Source organism: Panthera uncia, chromosome E1 (assembly GCF_023721935.1).
Source record: "Panthera uncia isolate 11264 chromosome E1, Puncia_PCG_1.0, whole genome shotgun sequence".
Classification (NCBI taxonomy): Eukaryota; Metazoa; Chordata; class Mammalia; order Carnivora; family Felidae; genus Panthera; species Panthera uncia.
This window is the reverse complement of record NC_064814.1, coordinates 37,026,660-37,049,895: the sequence shown is the minus strand read 5'-3', so window position 1 is coordinate 37,049,895 and position 23,236 is coordinate 37,026,660. Positions and strand designations below refer to the sequence as shown.

General features: G+C 40.4%; 2 protein-coding genes across 4 annotated transcripts in view; one reads left to right on the top strand and one right to left on the bottom strand.

Moving 5' to 3' along the window:
* CCT6B (chaperonin containing TCP1 subunit 6B) overlaps positions 1 to 20,210 on the bottom strand; it is a 31,357-nt gene extending 11,147 nt beyond the window's left edge. For all 3 annotated transcript variants that reach the window (XM_049636635.1, XM_049636637.1, XM_049636636.1), the window contains exons 1-8: positions 19,974 to 20,210; positions 18,259 to 18,322; positions 17,312 to 17,446; positions 11,487 to 11,660; positions 9,288 to 9,391; positions 3,579 to 3,689; positions 3,032 to 3,191; positions 476 to 558 (exon numbers count right to left, since the gene is read on the bottom strand). In XM_049636635.1, the coding sequence (XP_049492592.1) occupies positions 476 to 558; positions 3,032 to 3,191; positions 3,579 to 3,689; positions 9,288 to 9,391; positions 11,487 to 11,660; positions 17,312 to 17,446; positions 18,259 to 18,322; positions 19,974 to 20,110 (968 nt within the window). In that variant the 5' untranslated portion in view covers positions 20,111 to 20,210. The remainder of the gene's footprint in view (positions 1 to 475; positions 559 to 3,031; positions 3,192 to 3,578; positions 3,690 to 9,287; positions 9,392 to 11,486; positions 11,661 to 17,311; positions 17,447 to 18,258; positions 18,323 to 19,973) is intronic.
* A 39-nt stretch (positions 20,211 to 20,249) lies between these two features.
* ZNF830 (zinc finger protein 830) lies at positions 20,250 to 21,699 on the top strand. The gene has a single exon (XM_049636638.1). It carries the CDS (start codon positions 20,289 to 20,291, stop codon positions 21,402 to 21,404), a length of 1,116 nt encoding a protein of 371 aa, XP_049492595.1. The 5' UTR covers positions 20,250 to 20,288; the 3' UTR covers positions 21,405 to 21,699.
* The last annotated feature ends 1,537 nt before the right edge of the window (positions 21,700 to 23,236 follow it).

Sequence of the window (23,236 nt, the reverse complement as noted above, 5' to 3'; positions counted from 1 at the left end):
TTGTATTGTTTTTAAAATCTGGGTTTTTAAAAAAATTTTTAAGTTAATTTATTTTTGAGAGAGAGAGAGAGAGAGCACACAGGGGAGGGGCAGAGAGAGAGGGAGAGAGAGAAAATCTCAAGCAGGCTCCGCACTGTCAGTGCAGAGCCCAATGTGGGGTCCAAACTCACGAAACCATGAGATCATGACCTGAGCTGAAACCAAGAGTCATATGCTTAACTGACTGAGCCACCCAGGCACCCCTAAAATCTGTTTTAAGAAGATGAAAACCTTTGTCCTGCAACAAATTCTGAGGTAGGTTAACAATCTTGATTTTTGACATTTCCATTATTTATTGAAATTAAAAACAAAATTTGGAACATGTATGCTACTGCTTTGCTCAACAATGTTTACATGCAAGTTAAAAGGAATATCATGGAATCATTTCAATTTAATCTGCTAAAAACTTAGGATACATAATTATCTGCAAGCTTACCTTTCCATATTTCTTCTTTTTGCCCTGCGAAGAGCTACTATGCCATGTTTTGCAAGAGCATCTAAGGAAAATGGATCAATTCCCTAAAATCAAATTAGCAAAAAGTTATAAGCACATCTTAAGCCACTAGTTCTCAAACTTTACCTCAGCACTGCTTCACATTCTTAAAAATTAAGAACCCAAAAAACTTTTGTTTATGTGGACTCTATCTACAAGTTATCATAAATTAAAATTCAAAACAATAGTAAACTCATTTTATGTTAACATAAACAACATTTTTAAGTGAAAACTTACTATACTTTCATAAACAAAAAAAATATGTAGGTTAAAGTAATGGCACTGTTTCACATTTTTTATATCGTTTTAATGTCGGTCTTAACAGAAGACATATGGAGTCTCATCTGCTTCTGCCTTCAATATGGTGTGATATTTTGTTTTGGTTAAAGAATATGAAGAAAGCTTGGCCTCACACAAATACATACTGGGAAAAAGAGGAATATTTTAATAACTTTTCAGATAAATGTGGGTGTTCTTCTTTGATACTACACCAAAACTCAGTAAATAATAGTTTCTTAAAGGTTAGTTTCGAGGTGAAATATGGAACTTATCAATAAACTTTTCTTCTTTAAAATTTTTTTAAAATGTTTATTTTTAAGATAGAGAGAGGGACAGAGTGTGAGCGGGGGAGGGATAGAGAGAGAGGGAGACACAAAATCCGAAGCAGGCTGCAGGGTCTGAGCTGTCAGCACAGAGCCCAGCACGGGGCTCAAACTAACGAACCCTGAGATCATGACCTGAGCCAAAGTCCGACACTTAACCAACTAAGCCACCCATGGGCCCCTCAATAAAATTTTCATACTCTCTCATATGAAAATCCACCTGTCTGGGGCACCTGGGTGGCTCAGTTAAGCGTCCAACTCCTGATTTTGGCTCAGGTCATGATCTCACAGTTCATGATTTCAAGCCCCATGTAGGTCTCTGCACTGACAGTGCGGGGCCTGTTGAGATCCTCTCTCTTCCTCTCTCTCTGCCCCTCCCCTGCTCACTCATGCTCACTCCCTCTCTCTCTCTCTCTCGAAAATAAATAAACTTTAAAATAATAATAATAATAAAATAAAATCCACTTGCCTGTCTTACACTTCAAGTGTATTATTTACCCATGTATGATTTTGTTAAATCATATGGTTTTTTTGTCATTTAGAAAACCTTGAGGGTGGGGGATAGGCTGGATGGGTGATGGGTATTAAAGAGGGGACTTGTGATGAGTACTGGGTGTTGTATGTAAGTGATGAATCACTGAATTCTATTCCTGAAACTAATATTGCACTGTATGTTACCTAACTAGAATTTAAATAAAAATCTGAAAAGAAAAAAAGAAGAAAACATTGGTTCACTGTGTTAAGCAGAGCTTCCAAATGCTGATACATTTCATAGTTCTACAATATCAGAAATATCACATTTGCTAATATCACCATTAACATTATCAGAAAAGTCCTTTGGGGTGCCTGGGTGGCTCAGTCGGTTAAACGTCCGACTTCAGCTCAGGTCACGATCTCGCGGTCCGTGAGTTCGAGCCCCGCGTCGGGCTCTGGGCTGATGGCTCAGAGCCTGGAGCCTGCTTCTGATTCTGTGTCTCCCTCTCTCTCTGCCCCTCCCCCATTCATGCTCTGTCTCTCTCTGTCTCAAAAATAAATAAAACGTTAAAAAAAAAATTAAAAAAAAGAAAAGTCCTTTAAGTATTGGAGAGCTGTGACATTCACAATGGCAGATACGAGTTTTCCAAAATTTTAATTTTTGCTTGAAAGCTCAAATTTATTGGCAACAAATACTGTCAACTGTTTTCCTTGAAGTGACAGAACCACTTCTTCCTTTTTGAGAAAAACCTGCCAAATACCCACATCTAAATAACCACAGTTTGTCAGTTACTTTTTTTTTTAAGTAATCTGTCTGCCCAACGTATGCCTTGAACTCACAACCCTGAGATCAATAGTCACTTGCTCCACCCACTGAACCAACCAGCTGCCCCTGTCAGTTAATTCTTTAAAGTAAAAATGGCATTCCATGAAAAAAGTGGCTAGGTCAGCTTGCAACTCTATTATACAAGAGTTTTCCTTCAAGATAACCATATTCTGATGTGCAGATTTCACACTCCGTCACACAGAATTATAAAAGGATGCCTATGTAAGGATCAAAATTCAATAAAATTAATAAGTTTTACCACTTCATCAAGATATTCTCCAATGAAACTTTTTTTTTTAACTGCAAGTGTACGGTAGAATGGGAAAAAGAATATAATGACTATTAGTACAGTTTGGTGCTACTGCTTTGATTTGTACTAATGCACCAGTAGTTTTACCTAACGTTGCCTTTGCATGATCACTGCAAATGTCAGCACAATGTGAAAGGCATTATTATTACTATTATTATCATGAAAATAATTTTGACCTCATAGACTCCCTGAAATGGTCTTATGGACTCCCGGGAATCCACAGACCACACTCTGAGAAATGGTGAAAAACATTTACACATAGTTAAAATCAAAATTTTCTTTCTCACCTTTTGATTAATGACAACAAATCCTTTACTGGACTGAGCACAGACTTTGTCTTTCAGGTCTATTATTTTTTGTACTCGATCTTCAATAAATTTTCTTTCAGCTTTTACCAGTTTCTCTTTCTCTTCAGCAGACTTATAAAAGAAACCAGAGCTCACCTCTCTAAAAGATTAATAAAAACAAGCTAGTAAAGGCAGAAGAGAGAGGAGGAAAAGGCAGAAGGCGTTTACACTAAACATCTGGCAGGGAAGCAAGAGATTAAAATAACACTTTTAGAAAATACAATTTCAGGAGTGCCTAGGTGGCTCAGTCGGTGAGTGTCTGACTTCAGCTCAGGTCATGATCTCACAGCTTGGGAGCTCGAGCCCTGTGTTGGTCTCTGTGCTGACAGCACAGAGCCTGGAGCCTGCTTCGGATTCTGTGTCTCCCTCTCTCTCTGCCCCTCCCCTGCTCACGCTCTTTTGTGTGTCTCTCTCTCAAATAAATGTTAAAAGAAAATTTAAAAAGAAAATACAATTTCAAAATTCACAAAGAGTAACTGACACGTACGTTTTTTCATATTCTAGTGATACATTGCAAGAAAGGATAAACGCATCTTCTACTAGTTTCTTCATATCTGGATGACGGGCACCATGATCCAGAACTAATCCTCTGATCAACCTATTAAAAATATGTAATGTTTCTCCTCTGAATATACACTCTAAAATTTGTTATAAAATAAGGATTGTATTCTTAAAATTGTAACAGAACTACTGGGGCACACATTGTTTCCTTGCACCAACTTTAAGCCTAACACATAATTAGCAAAATTAGAAAAGAAAATTTATTTTAACACAGTGTGACTGGGAAGTCACAATGAAAAGTCAACCCAGAATTATTCTCTAAATTATGTGGCTCACACGTATGACACAGCTGGTCAAGTAATGAAAGGTAGGCACACAGTGAGTTTCTTAGGAACATTTGTTCAAAATAATTATATGGAAGCACCAAACATTGTTAACCTAAATGTCCAATAATAAGGCATTGTTCAGCAAATAAATGACCCAACTATTTCATGGTCGTGAAAACTATGTAATGACATGGAAAAATATTTACAGTGGTAGCTGATAAACAAACACAGAATAACAAACTACCTATAAAGCATGATTATAACTACTCTTTTAGAAAATAAGCACTTCAGTACTGACAAGAAAAAATGAAAAGAAATTAAGAGTAGAGTTATGCTTGGGTGGTAGGAATACAGATAATTCAGGAGTGGGAGACGCTTTTTTCCTATCGTTGAAATTTTCTTTCAAGAGTAAATATTTTCATAACTTTTAAAACTTCATTTATACCCAATTAGGGAGTGGTATTTCTATTTACAAATCTCTTATAACCAATATTTGTCATACATAAACATAAAAGAAATAATAGTTAAAATAGTTAAACACAATTATAAGGAAGTTTTCAAACTTTTAATTTAACTACTAATTTTAATCTGACTACAACATTTTAATCTAATTATCCAACTCCCAGCTGAAAGTGCAGATCTTTTCTTTAGGAAGAAAACAAGCAAACTATATGTTCAACACTTGTCACTCTCCAGGTCTCTTTACTCTTCCCCCCTCTCTCATTCTCAGCAAGTGACCTTGTGCTTTGAGAAAACACACTGTCCCATCACTACCTCTACCAGTCCACCTGCACTTGACCCTGAACCTCCTGTTCCTATGAGCGAACTGTCCATGCTCTTCTCTCAGGTTAACCCCTGCATGTGTGTACTCTATTCCCTTTCTGGTCTCTGCTCCGGCATCATCCCCTCTTCCCCCATGTCAGTTCCTCCTGCCTCCAGGAACATTCTCGTCAGGACACAGACTTGCCATGAAAATTCTCATCTTTAAAACAAAGAATGCTTCTCCTTCAAGTCCCTTCCCATCCCCCCTTCTAGCTACTGCCCGTTTCTCTGCTAACCTCCTTGGAGCTGTGTATGCTTGCACCCTCACTTCTTCCTTAACCACTTCTCTCTTTCAAGCCCACTTCAATCCAACTTTCACACCTACTCCTTTATTGAATCAGTTCCCATCCAAGTCACCAAAAACATTAAATGCCTTCCATATCTAATGGTCAATTTTCAATCCACAACAACTTGCTCTAAGTTTCAGCAGCATATGACATACTTGATTATTCTCCCCTTGAAACATTTTCCTCTCTTAGCTTCTGGGACAATACTTTCTCTTGGCTTTCCTCCTATCTCAGTGACCATCCCTTCTGGTGCTGAATCCTTCTCATCTTCTCAATTTCTTTTTTTTTTTTTTAAGCTTATTTATTTTGACAGAGAGAGAGTGTGTGAGCAGGGAAGGGGCAGAGAGAGGGGGAGAGAGAATCCGAAGCAGGCTCCATGCTGTCAGCACAGAGCCTGACATGTCTCAAACTCACAGACCATGAGATCATGACCTGAGCCTTAATCAAGAGTTGGACACTTAAGCGACTGAGCCACCCAGGCACTCCTTGTCTTCTCAATTTCTAAACATTTGAGTTTCCAGGGACCAACTTTAAACTTCTATCTATATTCACTTCTTTTTTTTTTTTTTTAACGTTTATTTATTTTTGAGACAGAGAGAGACAGAGCATGAACGGGGGAGGGTCACAGAGAGAGGGAGACACAGAATCTGAAACAGGCTCCAGGCTCTGAGCTGTCAGCACAGAGCCCGACGCGGGGCTCGAACCCACGGACCGTGAGATCATGACCTGAGCCGAAGTCGGACGCTTAACCGACCGAGCCACCCAGGTGCCCCTAAACTTCTATCTATATTCACTTCTCAGCTGATCTCACTACCTCTCATAAGCTTTAAGTCATCTATACACAGATGACTCCCAAATATTTTTCTAGATCAGACCTCTATTCTGAACTGCAGACACACCTCTCCAACTCCCTACTCACACATGGATGCCTAACAGGCATCTTAAAACATAACATTTCCCAAACTGCGCTCTTGATTTATTTCCCCAAATCTGTTCCTCCGAGTCTTTTCTATCCCAAGAAATGGCATTTCCCCTTCTCCAGATGCTCCATGCAAAGCCCCAAGAGACATCCTTGACACTATTTCTGTCACACTCTATGTCAAACCATCAACAGATCCTATTGTTCCTTCTAAGTGTTTTCACCCCTCACCCGTATTACAACAGATTCCTGACTGGGCTCCACTTCTGCCCTTGCCCTGCTTCACAGTGCATTCTCCCCACAATAACCACAGAGATACTTCTGAAATATAAATCAGAACTGCTATTGCCCTCAGCAATAGTAGACTAATTTGGACCAACCCTACTACCAAAAGCAAAATGCTGGATTAAAAACAAAAACCTTAGGAGCACCTGGGTGGCTCAGTTGGTTAGGTGTCCAACTTTGGCTCACGTTCGTGGGTTTGAGCTCTGCATTGGGCTCTGTGCTGACAGCTCAAGCCTGGAGCCTGCTTCAGATTCTGTGTTTCCCGCTCTCTCTGCCTCTCCCCCACTCACATTCTGTCTCTCAAAAATAAATAAACATTAAAAAAAAATTAAACGCTTAAAAACACTGGAGAGCTCTAAAATAGTAAAGAAAACATGAACTCCAAAGGATAAGAAAAGAACTGCAAGTACTCTTATCCTAAAGTCACTTGACAATTCAGATCAATCTGAACTTGGGTTTCAACAACCTCACTATGAGAGGGGGACAGAATGAAAAGCTCAGGGCTCATCGAAGGTAGAGGGTCTAATAGGAGACACTCTTCACTTTAAGTAGGAACACCAAAGGGCTACATACTCAGGGCATAAACCAGAAGGATGAACTAGAAGCAAGCAGTCCTCATATGAATCAGCAGTTAGAACTACCAACTGGATATTTGGGATGGCTGGGTGGCTCACTCGGTTAAGCGTCTGACTCTTGGTTTTGGCTCAGGTCATGATCTCACGGTTCATGAGATCAAGCCCTGTGTGGGGCTCTGTGCTGACAGTGAGGAGCCTGCTTCAGATTCTCTCTCTCCCCCTCTCTGCCCCTTGCCTGATCATATGCTTCCTCTCTCTCTCTCTCTCGAAATAAACAAACATTTAAAAAAACAAAACTAGGGGCGCCTGGGTGGCTCAGTCGGTTAAGTGACTGACTTCGGCTCAGGTCATGATCTCACAGTTCATGGGTTCAAGACCCGCATCGGGCTCTATGCTGACAGAGCCTGGAGACTCTCAGAGCCTGGAGACTGCTTCTGATTCTGTGTCTTCTTCTCTCTCTGCCCCTCCCCCTGCTTGCAGTCTGCCTCTCTCTCTCTCTCAAAAATAAATAAATATTAAAAATTTTTTTTAAACACAACTAGATATTAAAAACAAAAAAAAAAAAAACAAAACCCTCAAGCTGTGGATTTAATTTAAAGTATTCCCCAGGCTCCTTGCAACAGCAAATTCAAATCCTCTGTGCAGAAATGCACCTTCATCCTAGGTCTCAGATAATTTCTACAAATACCTTTTTCAAACATGATGAATGGCACATATAGAAACAAAACACAGGGGCGCCTGGGTGGCTCAGTCAGTTAAGTGTCCAACTTTGGCTCAGGTCATGATCTCACAGTTTGTGCATTCGAGCCCAACGTTGGGCTCTGTGCTGACCGCTCAGAGCCTGGAGCCTGCTTCAGATTCTGTGTCTCCCTCTCTCTCTGCCCCTCCCCTGCTCGTACACTTTCTCTCTCTCAAAAATAAATAAACATTGGGGCGCCTGGGTGGCGCAGTCGGTTAAGCGTCCGGCTTCAGCCAGGTCACGATCTCGCGGTCCGTGAGTTCGAGCCCCGCGTCAGGCTCTGGGCTGATGGCTCGGAGCCTGGAGCCTGCTTCCGATTCTGTGTCTCCCTCTCTCTCTGCCCCTCCCCCGTTCATGCTCTGTCTCTCTCTGTCCCAAAAATAAATAAAAAACGTTGAAAAAAATAAATAAATAAATAAATAAACATTAAAAAAATTTTTTTTAATAATAAAAGGCAGGCTTGGAAAGATCTGCAGGGAATAAGACGCCATAAAAAGTGCAATGGCCAATCTAAGAAAAACCAAATAAAACTTCAAGAAATAAGTAAATAAAGATATCCACAAACACACACATATATTAAAATAAAGTGTTTTCAAATGAAATATGATATTTGGATTGGCTTCAAAATAATCCAGGTTTGGGACGAGGAAGAGAAAGAGGAGTTTATAAGGGGAAATAAAAGGAAAAATAAAATGGGCCACAGATTGAAAATTGATAAACATGAGTGACAGGTATGTGAGAGTTCACTATTCTATTCTTTCTGCTTTTATATATGTTTAGAATTTTCCATAAAAGAAAGTTTAAAATTCATTAAGTCCAAAATCAACAACATGCTACATATTGAGTACATACTTACCCAGACCATGTCAATTGTCTGACCTCTCTTTCCTCTCCAACTTCAACTCCTACTCTTTTTTCCTCTTACTTACTGTGCTCCAGGCACACTGGGACACCCCAGCACACTGGTTCCTTGGGGCCTTTTCAACCGTCATTCCCTTGACTTAGAACTCTTCATCCAAATATACACATGGCTAGCTCCCTTATTTCTTCAGATACCTCCTTAGCTCTCGAGTTTAGTTTCCAATCATAAGGATCTTCCCTGAGCACTCCAAAATCACACACATGCTCTCAGTCACTCTAGTTTCTTCCCAGCATTTATTATCACTTATGTATTTATTATCTCCCACAACTAAAAACATAATCTTCTTAGAGAAAGAAATTCTGTTTTGTATTACTCTTCATTCCTAGCACCCAAAACAATGACTGGCTCAGGGTAAGTATTCACTTAATATATGTTGAATTAACAGACTGATGTTGAGGGGCGCCTGAGTGGCTCAGTCAGTTGAATGTCCAACGTCGGCTCAAGTCATGATCTCATGATTCATGAGTTCAAGCCCCACATTGGGCTCACTGTTGTCAGTGCAGAGCCCGCTTCGGATCCTCTGTTCCCCTCCCTCTCCGCTCCTCCCCCGCCTGTGCTCTCTCTCAAAAATAAACATTTTTAAAAAAATAGACTGATATTGAATTAAAGTAACTAATGAAATTAATGAAAAAAAAGTATCTGAACTACACCAAATATTCTAGAATCCATGTATTATCAAAGTTTATGTAATTTAGGGGCACCTGGCTGGCTCAGTCACAGGAGCATACAACTTTGATCTTGGGGTTGTAAGTTCAAGCCCCATGTTGGTGTAGAGATTACTTAAAAATAAAACCTTAAAAAAAAAGTGTATGTAATTTACTTTGTATCTGTTTCTGATTTATGCTTCATCTCCATGATTTCTATCATGAAGAGATCAATAGGATAACCCGGTCTTCTAATAGCCAAAACAGAATCCACCACAGCCTGAAAGAGAAGTGAATGAGAACAGTAAATTACTGGTCTACTAAAAGAAATCACTGGCCCAAGTAATCATCAGACTAAACAGATAAAGGGCTTCAGGCCCCAAAATATAGGGCAAGGCCACAAAGGCCACTCTGTTATGGACATTAGTAATAACCAATGCCAGTGGGTACTTTAGACCCTGAAGGAACTTCAGAGATCATCAGGCCCAAAGCCTTCATTTTACAGTTAAGTAAACTCTGAAACTTTTAAGAATTTACAGACTTAACACAAGGTCTAAAAGCAGAGCCAGGCCTAGAATTCCGTTTTCTTTAACTGCCAAGCCACTGCTCTACTACCAACACTATGCAAACTTTTCCACCAAAAGACATATTTAATGGAAAAGAAGGAAATGTAATCTGAGGTAAAAGCTAAAATTTGCTGGTTACACTAACACGAAGTGTCTTAAATTTTGTGTTTTATCATGAAAAGCTTCTACGTCATGCCATGATATACATTTCTTTTAATGTGAAAGTAATTTTTTCCCCAAAATTGCAGCGTGAAATTGATACTCCAGAAAGACATGTGTTATTTATTCTGCCACATAACCCCAGGGATATATAGCATGGTACAATAATATATCCTATTGCTTAGCTCAGAAAGCTTGGATGGTTCAGTCGGTTAAATGTCCGACTTCAGCTCAGGACATGATCACACGGTTCGTGGGTTCCAGCCCCGCATCGGGCTCTGTGCTGACAGCTCAGAGCCTGAAGCCTGCTTTGGATTCTGTATGTCCCTCTCTCTCTCTGCCCCTCCCCCATTCGTGCTCTGTCTCTCAAAACTAAATAAATGTTAAAAAAAATTTTTTTTTAAAGAAAGTAATATGAAATTACATAAATTAAGTATTACAATATAACCACCCTAAAATATAAATAAAGCAAAAAACTATACCTTAGTTTACCTGAGATAACATGATACTTGGTTTTGGAACCTAACAGGGAATAATGACAAAGACCACAGGATAATGAGAGTATCAGTGTTTCTACAACTCCAAAAGAGAATGGGAGCACTAACCAGATAACATGAAGATTCTGGATCACTTGATATATGTACTCCAACAGGAGAAAATACTGTAGTCTTTATTTGAACTCTGCTGAGCAAGAAATTGTCTGATCTTAATCTGATTTGCAAAGTAGGTTTTCCTATTGGTAAGGGGAATTGATCAGAAACAAATCAGGTGTTCTAGTCCATTTGTCATTTATATTTCTCAGAGTAAATTAGCAAGACAGCATTCTGATTTATATATCAATGTCTTGTGATTTTGGTTATGAATTCATCATTCCTGATAAACCAATATATTCAAGTTGCAGAAAATACAAAGCTGAGGAACAATGATATCAAACTATAGCCACCTGATAAAAGCCTTCCCAAAATACCCAATCTACTCCTTAAATTACATACATTTTACCTTTAGAAGTAAACAAAACAAACACGCATTTCCCAGATGTGAAGATTATCTGTCAGATCAATCACGCTTCATTAAAGTGGTAACCTTAACAACCTATGTGTCACCTCACATAATAAATATTGACCTCTAGGTTTTAAGAGACCAGCACCTCACCCCAATGACATCCACAAGGGTTGATCCACAGGCAGCCAAGCTCCCTTCATGTTAACTTAAAAGAAAGTTTAATATAGAGGCTCTTAAATACTGAGAACAAACTGAGGGTTGATGGGGGGTGGGGGAGAGGGGAAAGTGGGTGATGGGCATTGAGGAGGGCACCTGTTGGGATGAGCACTGGGTGTTGTATGGAAACCAATTTGACAATAAATTATATTTAATATAAAAATAAAAGAAGGTTTAAGAAGGCAGCCAGGCCCCTTTCATTAACTTTCATGTTAACTTAAAAGAAGGTTTAATATGACACTTTTGAAAAATTACACATACTGTTCTGACCAATCAAGTCTAGACTATAACTAAGTGAATAAATGTTTGCCTTCTGTATTTTATTTCATGTTCAAAAGAACCACATACGATAGTTGATTCTTATAGGAAAAATAAAAATATCATCATGCATTAGTCTATATTTGTTCTGAATGCAAAAGTTTAATCACAAACCTCTGTTAACACATCAGCCAATTCAGCAGGAACTTTAGTTTGTAGAGATGTTCTAGCCACATCTAAGAGGACTTCTCTTTTCATCTCTTTGTTAATTTTAACCTTTTCCAGAACTTCAAGTGCTTTTATCTTCGCAGCTTCAAATCCTTCAGCTATTATTCTAGGGTGCAGGCCCTGTCACATCAACATAAAACTAAAAATCATAAAGTAAGTCATCCAAAGTAAAAGTAACCATCTTCTCCTGTTAATAGGTTATGTCCAAAGAAAGTAATATTACCCACATCAATGGCACTCAATACAAATGCATGTACATAACTTATGAAAGTAATTTTTCAGTGCTTCATATTTAAAACAACCTCAAACTTACAGAAAAAAATTTATGTCCAGGACAAAACATTACAAAACTCCTCTTTATTTCCAAAAATTATGACACACTGTCATGTGGTACCCTTCCGAATGGGCACAAAAGAAAAGACTCCTTTAATGCAGAGGAAAAGAACCAACGCTGATTTGGAGGAAAGTACAGACAAACACCACCTTCACCAAATGTTAACATCACAGCAATGGGACAAATAGACATCATGTACCTCCTGATACAATGCATTAAGAACACTACCACACGTCTATGGTATTTCATGCCAGAAGTTTATTACCTGAGTCTAATTGTGATAGTCAAATTGAGGACTTTGTACAAAATAATTGGTTGTACTCTAAAAGCAGCAATGTCATAAAACACAAAAGACAGCTCAGGATAATTCCAGTTTAAAAGAGACTAAAGGAGGGCACCTGGGTGGCTCAGTCAGTTAAGCATCTGACTTTTTTTTAGATATACTTATTTTGGGAGAGCGCAAGAGGGGAGGGACAGAGAGGAGGGACAGAGGATCCAAAGTGGACTCTGCACTGATAGGCTGACAGCAGCATGCCTGGTGTGAGGCTTGAACTCACAAACCACCTGAACTGAAGTCAGACGCTCAACTAGCTAAGCCACCAGGAGCCCCTAAATAAATGAAGCCTGGAGACTGCTTCAGATTCTGTGTCTCCCTCTCTCTTGGCCCCTCCCCAGCATGCGCTCTCTCTCTCTCTCTCTCTCTCTCAAAAAACAGATAAACATTAAAAAAATTTTTTGAGAAAATGTTAAAAATTAAAAAATAAAGAAGACTATAGGGATAGGACAACTGAATGCAATGCATGAATGTAGATTTTCTTCTGCTATAAAGGACACTGTTGGGACAAATGATAAAATAGGAATAAAATCTATAGATTATATTACTGTATCAATGTATCAATGTTAATATTTATTTCTTGGTTTTGATCACTATTCTGTGATTACATAAGAGAATATCCTGGTTTTAAGAAATATACAGTGAGGGGCGCCTGGGTGGCTCAGTCAGTTAAGTGTCCAACTCTTGATTTCGGCTTAGGTCACGATCTCACAGTTTGTGAGATCCAGACCTACATCAGGCTCTGCACAGACAGCACTGGAGCCTGCTTGGATTCTCTCTCTCTCTCTCTCTCTCTGTCTCTCAAAATAAATAAAATTTTTAAAAAAAAATTTTTTAAGAAACATACACTGAAACATTTAGATGATCATGTCTGCAACTTACACCATTCAAAAAATATGTACATACATACATATATGCATACACCATATATACGTTTATATCTGAGAAAGAGAGAAATGTTATTCTTTGGAATATTCCTGAAACATTTCTATAGGCTTGATATTATAACAAAATAATTTTTTTTATTTAAAAAAAATTTTTTTAACGTTTTTTTTAATTTTTGAGACAGAGAGAGACAGAGCATGAACGGGGGAGGGTCACAGAGAGAGGGAGACACAGAATCTGAAACAGGCTCCAGGCTCTGAGCGGTCAGCACAGAGCCCGACGCGGGGCTCGAACCCACGGACCGTGAGATCATGACCTGAGCCGAAGCTGGACGCTCAACCGTCCAAGCCACCCAGGCGCCCCAACAAAATAATTTTTTTAATTGTCTTTTCTGGAAAAATATATAAACTTATTGAAAGCTGGAACTGGGTCTAATTTATTCCCTTCCTCCATTCCTCTACATCAGTCCTACAATAATTTTTTAAAGTTAACATTTCTTAAGGATTTGTGCCAGGTTCTAATCTAAAAGGCTTATTTCATTCAATCCTCTCAACACTACGAAGTGGGTATTATTTCTGTTTCACAGATGAGGAAATTGAGGTTTATAAGAATAATGTAACTTGCTTTAGATCACCAGGATATTAAGTGGTAGAGCCAGGATTTAAACCTACGAAGCCTGACTCCAGACCCTGTGTTATTAAACATTTTCAAAACACTTCCTCAGTCTCGGATCTCACAATTTCTCACCCGGACTATGATCCTCTAGTCTTGACTCCCTTAAAGCTGTCCCTCGAATATTTAAAATGGCAATCTGACCAGATCAGTCATTAATATGTTAACATGAACATTCTTCGTGGTTAGCATACCACATGCCCTTTGTAATCCAGCTTCCACCTACTTCTCCTGCCTTTCATTGCCGTCCCACAGCACTTTAAAGTCTGGCCAACACCAAAATGTTTGCAGCTTTACACACATACCATGCTGCTTCTCTTCTCTGTTAATTTTGCCTCTGTTAATTTTGTTCCTTCTGCCTGGAATGTCTTTCTCCTTGCCCCTCACTCTTTCCACTGGTTCATTGCCTCTCATCCTAAAGATTTAACCCAGGTCTTACTTCCTCCAAAGAGTGCTTCCTAATTCGGGCAAGTTTAGGATATCACTCCTTCCTCAGTGTTTCTATCACATCTGGTACTTAGGTCTATCACTATACTGACACAGTTTCACAATTATGTCAACGCCCGTCAGCATCTCCCCCTTCCCAAACTTTTTTTTCCCTAACCAAACCCTAATCTTGTTTAGGTATCTCTTCCTCAGGTCTTCAGAGGAAGCTACCCTCTCTACCTAACTCAAGGGGTAGATCCTGATTGGATTAAGTCAATTCCCCTAAAACCTGTTATTGATTTGGGATGGACACAGATCAAAGTTGGCCCAATTATATTATAAAGGAAGGACTTAAACTCCATAATTGGGCAAATAGTTTTATCCTCCCTCTCCTGCTGAATGTTATTAAAGGAAGCAAGTAGTCCTACTTTTCTCTGACAGTCTTATAATCAGGACAGAAATAAGCTTTATCATGAAACAGCACTATAAATGGAAGAGCTAAGACACAGAAAGGACCAGGGTACTTGATGACTAATAGACATTTTCAATCAACCAAACTTGGATGTTCTGTAATGGGAGATAACTTACTGTTTAAGTGACTTTCAGTCAAGTTTCTACTGCTTACAGCCAAAGGCATCCTAAATGAGGTATGTTGCAGGTACTGAATTGTTAGACAATTCCCAATACTAAATGAAATGCAAAGAAGTACTAATCTTAGCACTTGGACCAGGTAATGCTTTGCTGAAATGGTTCTTGAAAGAAAGGAAAAAACCCAAATACTTAATTAGATTAGACAGATAAATAATGCCAAGAAAAGGATACAGATTGAACAAAGGCAGTGCATAGAAATGTGTGTAGTGATTTCAGAGGCTAGTGAGTAGACTGGAGGAGTCTGGCTAGAGTAGATGGTTTATAAGGAAAATAAAATAGAAAGGTAGGTAAATTCACAGTGTGAAAACCTTCAATTATTTTTCCCCAGTTATTTTTTAAAAGGTACATAATTTGGTTTAGACTTCATCCGTGATGTTTTCTTTTTTAGGTCATTATTCATGAGTATATGGCTAATTTTTTACCTTCTTATATACCTTAAATATTTCATTTTTAAAAAAGGGATATCATTCCAATGAAAGGAATTATTTTGGCAAAAAAAAAGAGTTCATTATTACTTCCATTTACAATTGTACTAAAACCGGGGTGCCTGGGTGGCTCAGTCGGTTGAGCGTCCGGCTTCAGGTCAAGTCATGATCTCACGGCTCGTGAGTTCAAGCCCCACGTCAGGCTCTGTGCTGACAGCTCAGAGCCTGGAGACTGCTTCGGATTCTGTGTCTCCCTCTCTCTCTCTGCCCCAACCCACTCTCATTCTGTCTCTGTCTCTCTCAAAAATAAATAAACATTAAAAAAAGAAAATTTACAATTGTACTAAAGTATCTTGATAAAAATTGGCACAAAAACAGACACTCAGATCAATGGAACAGAATGGAAAACCCAGAAATGGACCCACAAACGTATGACCAACTAATCTTTCACAAAGCAGAAAAGAATATCCAGTGGAATAAAGACAGTCTCTTCAGCAAGTGGTGCTGGGAAAACTGGCCAGTGACATGCAGAAGAATGAACCTGGACCACTTTCTTACACCATACACAAAAATAAACTCAAAATGGATAAAAGACCTAAATATAAGAAAGAAAGCCATCAAAATCCTGGAAGAGAAAGCAGGCAAAAACCTCTTTGATCTTGGCCGCAGCAACTTCTTACTCAACACGTCTCCAGAGGCAAGGGAAACAAAAGCAAAAATGAACTATTGGGACCTCATCAAGATAAAAAAAAACCTTCTGCACAGGGTAGGAAACAATCAGCAAAACTAAAAGGCAACAGACAGAATGGGAGAAGATATCTGCAAATGACAAATCAGATAAAGGGTTAGTATCCAAAATCTATAAAGAACTTATCAAACTCAACACTCAGAAAACAAATAATCCAGTGATGAAATGGGCAAAAGACATGAATAGACACTTCTCCAAAGAAGACATCCAGATGGCCAACCGACACATGAAAAAATGCTCAACATCACTCATCATCAGGGAAATACGAATCGAAACCACAATGAGACATCACCTCACACCAGTCAGAATGGCTAACATTAACAACTCAGGCAACAACAGATGTTGGCGAGGATGCGGAGAGAGACGATCTCTTGGGCACTGCTGGTGGAAACGCAAACTTGGGCAGCCACTCTGGAAAACAGTATGGAGGTTCTTCAAAAAATTAAAAATAGAACTACCCTACAACCCAGCAACTGCACTACTAGGTATTTATCCAAGGGATACAGGCATGCTGTTTTGAAGGGGCACATGCACCCCAATGTGTATAGCGGCACTATCAACAATAGCCAAAGTATGGAAAGAGTCCAACTGTCCATCGATGGATGAATGGATAAAGAAGATGTGGTATATATATACAATGGAGTATTACTCGGCAATCAAAAAGAATGAAATCTTGCCATTTGCAACTACGTGGATGGAACTAGAGGGTATTATGCTAAGCGAAATTAGTCAGAGAAAGACAAATATCATATGACTTCACTTATATGAGGACTTTAAGACACAGAACAGATGAACACAAGAGAAGGGAAGCAAAAATAATATAAAAACAGGGAGGGGGACAAAACATAAGAGACTTCAATACGGAGAACAAACAGGGTTGCTAGAGGGGGTGTGGGAGGGGGGGATGGGCTAAATGGGTAAGAGGTATTAAGGAATCTACTCCTGAAATCACTGTTGCACTATATGCTAACTAATTTGGGTGTAAATTAAAAAAATAAAATTAAATTTAAAAAATAAATATTAAAAAAAAATTTTAAGTATCTTGATAAAAATTAACTTTTGCCCTCTAAAATTAAACCATTGTACGAGTGAAAACAACAATTTCCACCTGGGTGGCTCGGTCGGCTAAGCATCCAACTTCAGCTCAGGTCGTGATCTCACAGTTCGTGGGTTCGAGTCTGGCGATGAAGCCTCTGTCTATCCCCCCTTTTCTGCCCCTCCCCCCGATTCAAAAATAAACAAACATTTAAAACAGTGAAGTACTACATGAATGTGAATTCTGTAATATGCTAATACCTCAGATATGTAAAGATCAGCTTGTTTTAGTAACTCTCCAATAATTAGAACATTGGAAGTAGTACCATCTCCTGTAATGTCATCCTGGGCTGTTGCCACTTTTGCTATCAAGGAAGCTGTTGGGTGTTGAATTTGCTGGAAAAAGCAAGCAACAGATTAAAAGAACGAGATTGAAAAAAAAAAAAACCAGTCCAATGCAAACAAGATAACCTAAGGGCCACCAGTAAAATTAAGAAATGAAATAAGCCTCACTCTACACGTTCACAAATTCTGTAGTATCAATACTTAATAAATGTCAATACCCAAAATTTTTAAATTGAGAACTAATGAGGTTTGAACATTTTAGAAGAGTCTTTGCTTTAGAATGCAATGACATTTCCAAAATAACATTAAATCCTTCAATCTCTAAGATGAATATATTTACTAAAATTGCAAAGGATTTTTTATATTTTCATGATTACAAAGAACATAACACAGTGCCTTTAAAAGATGGAACTAATTTGGAAGTATCTCTAAGCTATTACTTGGACTGTATGAAGATTTGAAAACAACCAAAAATATCTTTTATTAAGGTTTAACCCAGCAAGTATAACTCATTACTGCAGTATGAGCAAGCTGACAGCCTTGGTTTAAGGATATACAATTTGTGGGGCACCTGGGTGGCTTCATCGGTTGGGCGTCTGACTTCGGCTAAGGTCATGATCTCACATCTCATGGGTTCGAGCCCTGCGTCGGCCTCTGGGCTGACAGCTGGGAGCCTGGAGCCTGCTTCAGATTCTATGTCTCCCTCTCTCTCTGCTCCTCCCCAACTCGTGCTCTGTCTCTCTCTCTCTCTCTCTCTCTCTCTCTCAAAAATAAACATTAAAAAAAATTTTTTTTAAGGATATACAATTTGTACTATGTTCTAGGCTTATTAAGGTTTCTTAGAGTCAGTAGCATCAGCTCACCATCTCATGGAGCAGTACGTTGCCATCTTTGGTGAGTTTGATGTCACCTGCACCAGAAATAAGCCTGTTCAGAAAACAGTGATGTTATTAAACCTCAGATGGCAAGGGTCAAGCAAGATATTCTCAGTTTTTCCCAGTGTACAATCCTTGATATCAGGAACGGGGCTTCAAAACATCTATGTGCCACAGGGAGATTCCATGGTAACCACCACCATGTACAGCCTACAGAATCACTTCTCCCCATGTGGACTGCTATAGCAATTTCATTCCAAATGGAGCATTTACAAGTTTAAGGGTAACAGAAATTGATGAGTTATGAATGGCAGTTTGGTCCAAGAAGAGTATTTGTAAGTCTACAAACCACAAATTTGTAAATTTGCTGTAGGTTTGTGTGTGTGTGTGTGTGTGTGTGTGTGTGTGTGTGTGAAATGTTACCATTCATTCACTCAACTTACTTTCTTCCCTCATCCCTCACATTTATTAGATCATCAAGTTCTGTCAATTGTACAACCTAAGTATTTCTTGAATCTACTCCCTCCGCTCCATGTTCAACTGTCATCTCTAGCCTGGACTACTTAAGCAGCATCCTAATATCTCTGAATTTGAATCTACCCTCCACACTACATTTATCTTTCTAAAAGGCAATGTGGCTCAGTCAGTTCTCTGATCAAAAATCTTTCAATGATTCTTACAAACATGGGGAAAAAATCTTTCAATGAATTTTATGTTCTCCATCACCTTCAGGGTAAAATCCAGACTATTTGGCAATGACCTAGTTCACCCTTCCCAAACTGGTTTATGTCCATTTTTCCTGACATCTACCAAATGAGATCTGGTGGGAAAATACTATGGTTCCTTTAATACGTCATGCTTGTTTTCACTTCTGTTGGATTTACACCACTGGACTTTCTCATTCCTTAACTTACCAGGAGGCCTTTACTCCCTTCTCCAACTGGTGAACTCTAACTTAATTTTCAAGACTCTGATCAAAAATCTGTTTTCGGGAGGTTTTTCCTTCTCCCTACCACCATTAGTAATTGGTCCCTTTCCTCAGTATTATATTTGCGATATATATGATCAATAACATATATGATACCTTCACCATCTGTGTTCCCAGCATCCAATTAGTACACAGGCATTCTCTTTTACCGTTAATATTAATTTTGCTCATTCCTCTTAGAATGCATCTTTCCCCCTTACAAATTTTTTGCTCTTTTTTCCTCACTCTTCCAAAGAAACTTGTGATACAAAGTAAATGCATGCTGATGGCGCGAAGCGTTCAAGTTAAGTTTCCTAAGGACGCACTCTGGAAGGGGAACTTGGATTTGCAACCGCAAGGCCTGTGTGCCCTTAACGCTACAACACACTGCCAAACACAAATCAACCTAAGGGCATACAGTCTCAAAGAGCAGGGGAGTTAAATCGCTTATGTTTCTAAAGAGACACCAGATGAAATGACTTTCCAACTGCACAAGAGCGTTAACGTGGGCGGGGGGCAGGGGGTAGGGGGTGGGGAGTGGGTGTCACAGCTTCATTGGGGGCCCTCTCCTCGGGCTCCTCCCATCCCAGGCCAGGGATGACCTCAGGGCAAGAATGAGAACGAGGACAACCAGGCCCACAGGTGCGTCCCGTCGCTCCAGGCCCTTCATGGAACGTCGGCCTCAGAGCGCGCAGCGACACCCAACAAGCCCCCGGCTCCCTAACCGCCGCCTCACATTTTCATGGTGCCCTTGGGCCCCAAGTTGGTACGTAGCACATCTTGCAGCCCTCGGGCGGCGCATATGTTGACGGCCAAGGCCGACCGGGCCCGCGCCATCTCTGCCTTGGAGTTCACCGCCGTGATCGCAGCCATAGCACCGTTGAGCGTGCGACCGGGCCGGCAAAGACGGCCTTAGCGCGGATCCTGAGGGAAATCCCGGCGCCTCCGCCCGCGCTCGCGAACCCTCAGCCAATCCTCGCCAGCACAGGAAGTGACGTTACCAGGCCTCGCCCTCACGGAAGCCAGAATCACCTTGGGTCAGGGCGCCAAGATGGCGTCCTCCGCCTCCGCTCGCACTCCGGCGGGGAAGCGAGTGGTGAATCAGGACGAACTGCGGCGCTTGATGAAGGAGAAGCAGCGTCTGAGCACCAACCGGAAACGGATAGAATCTCCATTTGCGAAGTACAACCGTTTGGGGCAGCTAAGCTGTGCCCTGTGCAACACCCCGGTGAAGAGCGAGCTCCTGTGGCAGACTCACGTCCTGGGAAAGCAGCACCGGGAGAAAGTGGCCGAGCTGAAAGGCGCGAAGGAAGCCACCCGGGGTCCGTCCGCCAGCTCAGTGCCTCAGTCAGCCAAGAGGAAGGTGTCGGAGGCGGACGGTCAAGATGCCAAAAGACCCAAGGCCTCCCCGCTGCCCCAGGTACAGCCCTCCACATCCGCTTTGTCCACCAACTTTGACAAAGCAGGGAAGGAGTCCACTAGAGCGACCCTCATTAAGGTTTCAGGACTCGGTTTACTCCCTGATTATGAAGATGAGGAAGAGGAGGAGGAGGAGGAGGAGGGAGGAGAAGGGAAAAGGGGAGACGCCGGCAAGCAGCCGCCCGATGCACAGGGCAAGGAACACTCGCTTTCCTCCTCGAGGGAGGCAACAAGTAGTATGCTGCCAAGCGGCTTCTCGGATACAAATCCTCCCAAGGCCCCTTTAATTCCTCATTCAGGGTCAATTGAGAAAGCAGAAATACATGAAAAAGTAGTGGAAAGGAGAGAAAACACAGCGGAAGCATTACCGGAAGGCTTTTTTGATGACCCTGAAATAGACGCTAGGGTTCGAAAGGTTGATGCCCCAAAGGATCAGATGGACAAAGAGTGGGACGAATTTCAAAAGGCCATGAGACAGGTCAATACCATTTCCGAAGCCATAGTTGCTGAAGAGGATGAGGAGGGACGATTGGACCGGCAAATTGGGGAGATCGATGAGCAGATAGAATGTTACCGTCGGGTGGAAAAGCTTCGGAATCGCCAGGATGAAATTAAAAATAAGCTTAAAGAGGTTCTGACTATAAAAGAACTGCAGAAAAAGGAAGAGGAGAATGTTGACAGCGATGATGAGGGAGAACTACAAGATTTGTTGTCTCAGGATTGGAGGGTAAAAGGGGCTTTATTATAGGGTTTCAAAGACCCAAGATTTCTACACCCTCTACAGTGGTACCAAAAGTGCTGTCTCTGGATATGATATTAGTTACTTCATGCCTAACTGGGTTGTTAAGATACAATGAACCTGTGAAGATAGCACTTTGGAAAGTTGGTGTAAAATATTTTTGAGGTAAAGTTGTTTTTGAAATTTTTCAAGTATTACATACTATATTGCCAACTTTTTACACATTTACTCAAGTGTATAATTTTGAGTTAAGTCTGTAAGCTGTAACTGTTGTACATAGTTAAATATATATTTACTTAAGTAATTCTGTTTTGAAATTTATAAATTAATAGAAGTCGGGCTAGCAGAGAAGGCTTTAGGTGAAAATCAAGTGTAGTATTTGGGATGTATTTGGTTTTTTTCTTTTCTGATCCCCTAAATCAACTCAAGGGTGGAGGATGTTTTTTTATTTTAAGAACACTACTCAAACACATAAATCAGGGCAAATCAGTTCTCTGAATTTTCTGTTTCAAAAATGTGCCAGGGGAACATGGTGAAAACATGCCAAACATGACCAGCCTCCTTAACCCAAAAGTTTCTCTTGTGTTTTTTTTTTTTTTTTTTTTTGGGACAGAGAGAGACAGAGCATGAACGGGGGAGGGGCAGAGAGAGAGGGAGACACAGAATCGGAAACAGGCTCCAGGCTCCGAGCCATCGGCCCAGAGCCTGACGCGGGGCTCGAACTCACGGACCGCGAGATCGTGACCTGGCTGAAGTCGGAGGCTTAACCGACTGCGCCACCCAGGCGCCCCTCTCTTGTTTAAACCAATGATTCTTGGGTGTAGGTGCACAGGAAGATGACCCGCCAAGCTTTTGAAAAGGTGCATATGAGTGGCCTTGGAGCTTTTAAAAAATTCATGTGCCTGAGGCCTACTACTAGAGACTCAATAAACCTGGAGTGGGGCCCAGGCATTTGAATTAGTTTTGAAAGTTTCCCAGGTTATTCTAATATACACCAAAGTTGGAGAGCCATCTGGCCCTAAATCCAGAACACATATTTTTTCAGACTGTTTTTTAAGTACCACTTTTTATTTTTTCTGAAGATGTTCTTTTTCTTAAGTAATCTCTACACCCACCATGGGGCTTGAACCCACAACCCTGAGATCAAGCATTGCATGCTCCACCAACTGAGCCACCCAGGCACCCCAAGAAATACTACCTTTTATTTATATCTCATCTAGTCTTAAATGTTATTACATCTTGTAGAAAATTAGGGTTTAGGGGCACCTGGGTGGCTTAGTCAGTTAAGCATCTGACTTTGGCTCCGATCATGATTTCACGTTTTGTGAGTTCAAGCCCAGCATCAAGCTCTCTGCTGTCAGCACAGAGCCCACTCCAGATGCTCTGTCCTCTCTCTGCACCCCACCCCCCACTGGTTCTCGTTCTCTCTCTCTCTCTCTCTCTCTCAAAAAAAAAAAAAAAAGAAATTATTGTTCACAGTTTCTATCTATTGCAGGAAGAGAAGTTGTTTTCTCAAGGAGTTAACAATTGGCTTGTGCCAGTCAGATTGTTTAAATCACTACTTTTCCCTTTGCAGACAGACCTATTCAAATAGGAAAAAGGATTTAGCAGTGTTCCAGAGGTAGAAGTGCATACAGCTTACTCAAATGAAAGTCAGCAATAATAATAATAGCTAAGATATATAGTTATTACAGTATAAACCAGGCATGGTTCTAAGTGCTTTACATAAAGTCAGTCTAGTTGCTCTAAAGCCTAGGTTTTATGAAGGATAGTACCAAAAGATAAGGAATGAAAAAGCCTGGCTTGAATGCTAGATGAAGGAATCTTCCTTTGGGCAACGT

Excerpts from the sequence above, each read along its gene's own strand:
- ZNF830 (XM_049636638.1), top strand. The coding sequence starts at position 20,289 with ATGGCGTCCTCCGCCTCCGCTCGCACTCCGGCGGGGAAGCGAGTGGTG.